Source organism: Ptychodera flava, chromosome 18 (assembly GCF_041260155.1).
Source record: "Ptychodera flava strain L36383 chromosome 18, AS_Pfla_20210202, whole genome shotgun sequence".
NCBI classification, from domain to species: Eukaryota; Metazoa; Hemichordata; class Enteropneusta; family Ptychoderidae; genus Ptychodera; species Ptychodera flava.
This window is the reverse complement of record NC_091945.1, coordinates 23884869-23894603: the sequence shown is the minus strand read 5'-3', so window position 1 is coordinate 23894603 and position 9735 is coordinate 23884869. Positions and strand designations below refer to the sequence as shown.

At 37.4% G+C, this 9735-nt stretch overlaps 1 protein-coding gene across 1 annotated transcript in view; it reads left to right on the top strand.

Annotated features, from left to right (window-relative positions):
- Positions 1 to 5657, top strand: part of LOC139117670 (ATP-binding cassette sub-family C member 9-like) — an 18056-nt gene extending 12399 nt beyond the window's left edge. Inside the window, exons 15-21 of the mRNA XM_070680912.1 lie at positions 1606 to 1736; positions 2219 to 2297; positions 3323 to 3431; positions 4114 to 4217; positions 4673 to 4806; positions 5034 to 5096; positions 5517 to 5657. Of these exons, the coding sequence (XP_070537013.1) occupies positions 1606 to 1736; positions 2219 to 2297; positions 3323 to 3431; positions 4114 to 4217; positions 4673 to 4806; positions 5034 to 5096; positions 5517 to 5657 (761 nt within the window). The remainder of the gene's footprint in view (positions 1 to 1605; positions 1737 to 2218; positions 2298 to 3322; positions 3432 to 4113; positions 4218 to 4672; positions 4807 to 5033; positions 5097 to 5516) is intronic.
- The last annotated feature ends 4078 nt before the right edge of the window (positions 5658 to 9735 follow it).

The following is a 9735-nucleotide window of genomic DNA, read 5'->3' as shown; positions in this document are numbered from 1 at the left end:
GCTCTCATCATGTTCTGATGATGTCACACGTTCTCTTGTCGTTTGGCAATCGTTTTCTACGTCAAACTGCCACTTTTCTCGTACACCTTTTCCGAGAGCGATTTCCACGCTCGCTTCGCCCATAGACTTGATATTCAAAACTGACATTCCTTTCGTTTTGTATTGTTGCTCTTGGTTTTATCGATCGCCGTCTGATTTTGAGATATTTTAGGTAACAATTTTTAAGGAAAAGTACCTCCTGCAGTGCACTCGCAGACGACGGCACACGTGCGGCAAGGCAGACGTCGTTACACTGCACTGCCGATAACATTCAGTCTAGACTGAAATTAACATTATTTGTTTTACTTCCGTGGCTTTACACGGTTTTTCAAACACAAAGTAAAATTTCAGTATTTTCAAGTTTTTATCTCTGTGTTCTATTAACCTGATATCAGAGCAAAATCCTTTAGACAATGCGACTGTGTGAGTCGGGTGTGTGAGTCGGCACGAACATGTCTTCATCTAGACTTGCTTCAAGTCTATGGGCATATAAAAATCAAAACAGAGAGAATTAAATGTATTAACTTCAGTAGACTGTCGCATTAGTGATAGGCTGTTACGAATCGTTACACAGACATGTGAACCTTGCTCGGCTAGCCAGTTACTGCTGCCGTGGAAAGCAAGTGGAAAGCAAAGCGACGGGGACGGTCAAGTCTTAATTCGAATCTGTGCAGAACGTTACGCATACGGAACGCGTAGCCACTCTACGTTACGTTCTCGTTGCGGATGAAATCTTAACCTCTCTATCATCACTCGAATACGACGCGGTATCGCCCAAACTTCGTGTAGGGCCTAATAACCCCTAATTATATATATATATATATATATATATATATATATATATATATATATATATATATATATATATATATATATATATATATATATATATATATATATATATATATATATATAAGTGACTACTGTCAGCTGACTCTGAACATTCTTACGATGCTGGTAATTTCCGTGTTTGAGAAGGTTAATAGATCATAGCAGATCACGTGCTTATCAAGGGGTAGCGATCGATGAAATAGTGCAGATTAGTGCAGCAGAGAAATCTCTACTGTCTACTGCCTATGGTTCTTTTTGGTATGGTTCATGTGATCCCCAGCATATGTCGTACACTATCGTTTCACACAGTAAGCTAACGTTATAGAACTTTTTTTAATATATTAAGAACAATACTTGTGCTTTCATCATGAATTTTGATTTTGAAGACCCGAAAGAGTAGCGAGAGCTATGGAAGCAATCATGTCGCCGGCTTTCTTGATGTCTTTATTCAAAGGGACCATAGCCGTAATTTATTGATACAATTTTTAACGTTATTGACCAGTGACTCATCCACACATTGTACTAGTCACTGAGGCATGCTTACACACACTAGTCAGCTTCCCAAACACAACCTACACTAGTATCAGACTGATATATAGAGAACAGAACAAGAAACTGTTGTTAAAAATACTTTAAAATCAATATAATCAAAAGTTACATCTGTCTATTGACCTTTTCAATACACTTATCGGGTATTGGATTCATTAAAGCACAATGTCATCTTTTCAACTGCAGGACTTTTGAACCCGCCGTGTGAGTGGCCGAGTCGAGGTTTTATACAATTCAAAAATGTTTCGCTGCGATATAGCCAAGACCTCGATGCAGTCCTTCACGACATAACTGTCTGTTTCGAAGATGGACAAAAGGTATGATAATATCGACGTAGAAACACAGTGACTGATGCTTGTAACCTTTGACATCGCAAAATGGTTTACTCTCTTAGTTTCATTTGAACCGCTGCATACTTCCAATGGTAATTTGATTTAAATCGTCATTTCCAATAGGAAACTATTAGCTAAGTCCTAACCCATGTTAGCAAATATTGGCATGATCTGAATTCAATATGAGGCATTAACAGTTATGTTGTTGGCTTCTGCATGTTCCTGTGTTACGTTTACAGGTAATGATCCCTTAAGGATAGATATTCTCATGCACTGGTGTTAAAGCTTTCTAAAGGTTATTGTATGTAGTCTTGATCTCAAACTTATTTCCAACGATATGGCGTTTCAACTATCGCTGATGTATACTGTTAAGATTATTGCACATCATTACCGTAGCGCTACTTGTTAAATGTAAAGCTTTGTTCAGCATTTTTCTTTCATACCTTATTTCCACGAATCTCAATCAGATCGGAATCTGTGGTCGGACGGGAAGTGGAAAATCGACTCTTGCATTAGCTTTGTTCAGAATGGTCGACATATTTAAAGGTGAAGTAGGGCTACGAAATGATGATTAAAACTTTTTGCATATGTCACCCTATCGCGTCTTTAATACTCAAATATGTAAATATTTATTTTAACTCCCTCAGGTGAAAAGTCGACGCACTTCAGTATGATAGACTATTCCTTATGTTGAATGTAATATCTTGAAGACGTTTTAACAGTAAATTTCGAGAGTTAATCTTTCATCAACGATTTAAAGTTTCGGTAGCCCTAGCTTTTCAGTCTTCATTATTATTTATTAGTTTTTTAAAACGTATTATGTTGGTCTTCTCCCAAATGCACAGTGCTCAACTAACAAACATGGCATATATTTATACAATGTCAACCGTTCACAACTAAAATTTAGTCAGGAATAGAATTTGTTTTTATCATCAACAATATTGCACAATAAAGACGGTTGGTTTTGTTTGTGAAGCTAATTATTTTTATATTTTCATCGTACTGCAGGGAGAAAAACAAATATGAACATGTTAATATATTTATGGAATTCGCAATAACTGTGCTAATACAACTTCATAACAACCATTTGCATTTTAGTATATCGAAAAACTGATAAGAACAACAGTAAAATCAATGTAGTACAACAGTAAAATCGACGTAGTCAACGATTTTTAATAGCATTTTATGAGGAAAGACTGCAACACATTACACTGTCAGGTGCAATCATCAACTACGTGGTAATATTAGTCCATCATAAAGCAATCACAATCAAAATTTGAAACATCGTCTTGCAGAATGTCAGACGCCGGTGACGTGTGTGTGGATCGGGTGTTTTGACTACGTCTGACCTCTTGCTGGGCAATGTTTCAACTGTAGAAGAGGGAGATGAATCCTCTATTGTCGGCTAATATTACCGCCTAGCTGACAGTGTAATATGATGTAATCTTTCCCCATAAAATGCAATTAAAAGTTGACTACCTACATTGATTTTACTGTTGTTTTTATCAGTTTTTCGATAACTAAAATGCAAATGGTTGTATTTCTTTTCTTTTTACCAACTTTACGTACAGGTTGTATATTAATAGACGGCATAGATATAGCATCGGTGCCCTTGTTAACGCTACGAAAAAGACTGTCTATTATTCCGCAGGACCCCGTACTGTTTTCTGGCTCTATCAGGTGATACCTTTATGAATCATTATAATTCGACACCTGTCATATATATCTTATGAGATGCTTCAGTGCTTGATTTGCAAGTATTTGGATTGTGTGCGTGTTTTCCACATCTGATCTTCCTGCAATATGCTTCGCGGAGTATATTCACTGAAGGGTGTACAAGTCCATGCAGGTGACATGAAGCATGCTTGGTGAAAGTAAACTGCACTATGAGATCTGATAAAAGCTGTTGGTACTTCTGAACCTGGGAACATTATTAAGAAAAGAGAGTTTGACCAGGCAACGATGGTATTATTACATTAACGATAAATGTTTCTGAAGGCACAATTTTCCTCAACATGAACGGACAAGACAATTTAGGGAGTAGATGTTGCATTTCTGTGACATAACCTCAAACTATACCACACCAACCCAGTTTATGCCAATTTGTGTTCTATAATCCCTTTTTGTCAAAAATAAAATCGGATGTGTTGCTTTTCACAAATTAATGCAGCGATATCACGAGTTCCTCTGTTTTCACTGCTAGGAAACACAATGCTGAGGATTTCTTAGGGTGGCAACATATACCATCATAATAATGTGAAAATGTAACTGTTTCACAAGCCTAGTTCCGTAGGTGTATTAAGACTGTACCTGTGTCCTGATAGAAGATAAATAACAAATTTCATCTTATTCATGGGTAAAGGTTCAATCTCGATCCGTACAGGATAAGGACAGATGATCAAATCTGGGAAGCATTGGAAATTGCACAGCTTAAACAAACCGTATTGGATCTACACAATCGACTAGGTACAGATTACGTCACATGTAACTTACAAAATTGATTTGCTATTTGTAGGTCCGTACGATCGGCTTGATTGTTGAGAGATAGGAATCTCTAGTCCAGAGGAATATCTCCTATATCTTGATACATTTGACTATATGATAAAAAGACATCTCATGTTCGTAAAATCATTCAAGTTTAAGTAATTATCGCGATTATTTTTGTCAGAGTTCATTTCCGTTTTCGTTTTTTCATGCTCTTATTTAGTGTTTTTGAAATTCAAGAAACCAATTGTTACCGATATCCAATAATCAGTTGTATCTCTTGTACGTCGTTTAATTACTCCCGAAAAATCCCGATGACTTTTACCTCATTTTAGTGCCGATATTAGAGAACAAGATGTCAGAAAGAAACCATAGTTTTTGAAAGATTACGTTGTCTGTGATTACTGTTTACATAAATGTCCTCTTCTCGTCGGAAGACGCAGACATAGCAGAGGAAGGCGGCAATTTCAGCGTTGGCCAGAGGCAACTATTTTGTTTGGCAAGGGCATTTCTGAGAAAGTCCCGTATATTAGTTATGGATGAAGCCACAGCGTCAGTCGACATTAAAACGGTGAGTTTTGATTTCTTTTTTTCGAAGACAAGTGATACGAATTAAGGACACACAGGGCCTTTACGTTGAAAAAAGAAATAAGCATTGCTATTCAGAATACGTCGTATATGTAGCAGAATGATGCAAAATCATAGATCGATTCAGAAAAAAAACCCATGTAAAATTGTTCTCCCAGAATATCACCTTGAAGTATATCAAACGTATATTATTTTCTTTTTCTTTTCAAGGACTCAATACTGAAGAGAGTAATCCGTGGAGCGTTCGCAGATAGAACAGTTTTGACCATAGCAGTGAGTAATGCCTGTAATCGTTAGAGTACAATATATTAAGCATTGCATAAACATGACGTGCTTTAAAAAATAAATTTGAGTAACACGCTATTGTTGTGGTTGCTAAGAAAGATAACTTCACAGTGTATATGCTGTGTTCTTGTATGGCAGAAGGCACACAAACGGTGTATGTTTTTTAAAAGGGTCACCAGATTTGATAAATCAGTTTTTTGCAAAATATTTTCGACACTGGATTGGATAAATGTTTTTTTGGCCGCACAGTTTCGACATATAATTCGCATGTTTAATATGCTAAACGAGGGACGTAAGATTTCTTATTCCGCAAGCCACACTCAGTCTGGTCAGCCATGACGGTTGTTATGAATACTCGTTTAAATAAATATATATATCAGATGTGTTTACTTATGCATTTACTTTCAGCATCGGATTGATACTATCATGGATTCTGACATGGTGTTGGTGTTAGACGATGGCAGAGTCATGGAATATGACACACCTCAAAACCTGCTAATGCGCAACGATAGTATGTTTACTCGCCTCGTCAAGAAAACATCCTTTTGATCAACGTCGCCATAACTAACGAGGAGAAAATAGTGCTGGTACTGAATTTTCAAAATTCAGCTGTCGACGTCTGTTTCAGTAGACAAACCAATACCTGCACCATTTATTTATTTCATTGAAATGTTGCTAAAAATGAATATCTCTCAGTCACTGTACCTCCATCTCTTAACAAGTCAACGATTAAAAATACATATGATTTGTAATATTCAATGCTCATTCAGCGTTGCCATTCACCACACAAGTCGTGTGACGAGGCAATAAAGAAGTCTAGTGCTGGTACACTGGTTGGAATGACGTGAAATCAGAGGGGTTTTTATTAAAGGTTATTGCCAAGAAAAATAGTTCGTAAAAATGTCTAGGTCAACTGAATATGCGCTGAGTGTTGTATGCAGCTTTGAAACGACTGTTGGTGGTACGCTTCTGATGAAAGGATACATGTTCACGTCTGTTTTATGAAGAAACTAGCACTACTACTGCTGTACGCCCAGTAAACTTCTCAATGTATTGATGCAGTGCAAACATTAAAGCAAATTACGGTAAATTATAAAATAGCTTGGAATTACAACGTGCTTGGGTGATAAGAAAAACGTTCCTGACGATAGGAAATGACGCAACCTGCATTCATTACAAACAATTTCCTTCGACAGTTTGACCCAATACGGCGTTCATCGTGCCAGTCACCATAGTCAGAGTCGCGTTCCCACTGAAAAACTCACCCGTTCACTTACTGCTTGAACATTCTTGTGTTGCCATTATTACATTTCCCGTCGATGAAACTGCACAGAACGCTAATGATGTTTTTTTTTTCGGTACAATATGTACGAGTCAGTACAACATTGGTGTTTCCTACATTGATCATGTTCTGTAATTTAGAACAGTGGACGTCGTATTGGGTTGAATTGTTTGCAAAATCTATCAAAGGAGAACGTTTGTAATGAATGCAGGTGGTGTTATTTCCTATCTCCGGAAACGTTTTTTTTTCTAATTACCCAAGCACGTTGTAATCGAGAACTATTTTGAAATTCACTGTAAAACCATAACAATGAACAGCATGAGCATTTGGCTTATTATTAAACACCTATCACCTAGTTTCAGTTTTGCTTTGTCTTTGTCGTCTTGATAATCACCATCATCATCATCATCATCATCATCATCATTATCATCCCGTTGTCAATATATTAATATGTCATCATGTTTTCATTTACTTTCTCAAAACTAAAAATATGCTTTTGATAAGTATGTCTCTACTAAATACTAAAATTCACTAAAGTACTTTCTAGATCAGCGGTACACAGCTTAATAATCGTGTTCTTTCTATCAAAACTTTGAAAACTTTAACGCAATAAAAATGATGAGATAGACTTATTCGTATATTCGTAGATATACCTGTAGATACACTCAAATAATAGTAGTATGCAGTCGGCGTATTGAAACAGCAATGAGGCGACGTTGAGCACCATCGTAAATATCCTACTCTTTACTTAGAAAAACGTCGCTTTTCATAACCGTAGATTTTGCTGTATTTACAACTCTATGAGTCATAAATACAAGAAAAACCGACAGACCTTATCGTCATTATTCTTTACTGTATCAGCGAGGATGTAATACGTACGACGCACACATATTTGAGACGGGGGAACTTCAACTCTTTTACGAGCACTAAACATAGGATATAATCACTAACGCGTAAATACATCAGAGATAAAAAAGGTACACCGTTATAAACCAATCTATGTTTCAGTAGTATCCAATGGCTGCTATCTGAATGGGGAAATACTATATCTCTGATTCGGCGATGCGGAAAAAGACCTAAAAGTGAAATCCCCAAAGGCGGGCTTGATCCCGGTATCTATGGAAAATACTCAGTAGTACCAATCAAAAGTGATTACAGAAAGTTTGTCAAAATGTGATTACTGTGGAAAGCCGTTGGGACATCTGTTCTCAGTATGTTCAGTTACGTTGCCATGCATCATCGAGAATATACCCATGTGACACGAAAATAAACCAACACGTACAATTGCAACAGATCTATCACATCATTCTACTCACTGTGGCGCTCTGTCGTACGCAACATGCAATCAGATCAATAATACTGTTATGAAAGACACTGTTATAGAAACGATCATTTAAATATTTCCCGCTTAAATTTCTAAAGAACAAGTCGTCAATATTTTAAAGTTTCCATCATAATGGTTAACCTTATATCTATTATGATGGCATCATCGTTTAACGAGGTTCAACCCAGAATATAAAAGGTCATGATTTCAGTGACGTTTAACCTTCGCTATAACCTCATTGGAATCATGCATTTTTCAGCAGGACCAATGGTTACATGCGACTATTTACATGCGACTATATACGCAAAGCACTGTGTATTTTACTTTCGTTCTGAAAATGAGTCATCCAAGCAGACTGATAAAAGAATAGAATACAAGTTAAATTGACCTGTGTAGCATTTTCAATGTTTATCAGCAGTAAAAGGGAAAATATTAAAACGAAAACTGCATGTTTATAACCAATTTTCATCAGCCTAAGGGAAATCGGACGAATTTGAAATCAACAATGAAATGCAGAATCTAATATATAAACTAGACTGATTAAGATACAGTGATAGATATGGACGGACTAACTGACAAATAGGAACTTGTCGATGCTTCGTGAAAGCTACATATAGCAGAAAAAATGCACACCTCTGAGAGCAGTAGATTATAATCGAAATCAACTTCCTATAGCTGTTACCACGTGGCAGGAGTGACCGTATTCCGGAGACAGTTAAAGCACAGCATGTACTATCTCATCCGGGCAGAACATCTCATCATGTTACAGCATGTTATTAGAAATCACACCTAGGCGAGGCGCAACTTCTGCATAAATCTATGTCACGTCATGCAATGAAAGATTTATGACCTGATTTCCCTATTGCAATGCGTTCTTTGGCATCAAAATTTTATTGTGAATTGTCATACTTTCAGTCTGCTTGCTAGTTTAAGAGTAACTCTAGCTGCGATGAAATAATTCCTTTACCAGGTATGTAGCGGGAAACTCTCTTCCCCCGAACCTACAAATTAAATCACCAAGTTATTTGCAGAAAAAAGCGAAGGTAACGTTGATCTTTGATAACCGACCTCTAAATTACCCATGCAAACAAACAAACAAATAAATGAAAACAAAATCACATGTGTCATGCAGACAAACATACACACACAAACCCCCGCAGTGTAATAAAAAGATTACTGTACAGTCCCCATAATATTGTGACATTTGAAGGTTTTGCAAAGTACCATAGAGGATTGAACTGCCATATAAAAATTGAACTTTAACATATATGGATATACTGCTGATTTTGATCATTGAAATTGTTAACCATCAACAAAGTAGGTCATTTGAATATTCAGCTATTTAAATGTACTTTTAAACCGTCGCACTTTGTGCACTTTCTACGGTGACTGTATCCCTCCGCTGTTATACTCTAAATCCAAACAAGCCTTATTATCGCTCCCTGTCTGACCTATCTTCTTAAAACCTACTGGCAGATAACTTTTCGAAGGTTCGTCGCAAGGGGGAGAAAGCTTCATTAATTCACTGACAGCGTCTCTCGATGTTGTCATGCTGGCGACAAATGACCATTTTCTGACAACCACATCACTGATGCTCTCAGCCGTTGTTTTCAGAGCATTGGGAATAATCAGGATTTCGGGGAATGGGCACGAAACGGAATGGCAATGCCCGCTCCGAGACTGTTTTGCCTGTTTTTGTGGGCAGAAAAGTTAATGACCAGTCCGAGATTAAACTGCGAACATTTTCATCACACTGTTTCACAAAACGGCGTTCAGTGGTCGAGCATTATGCAACGTCGTGCGCTGCAACTGCTGCCACAATGCCAAAAGGAGGCGAAAAACGGATGCACCTGACGCGCCGCGCCGCACCGCGCTGCCGCGCCGCGCATACTTTTACTGTAGCCGTACTGTAACTTGCTTGCGATCACTCCTGTTAATAGGCCCAGTATCGATATGATCCTGTTAAACTGTTTTCGGCGAACATACAAGGTGAACTAAAAGAATGTTTCTACAGTAGTAAG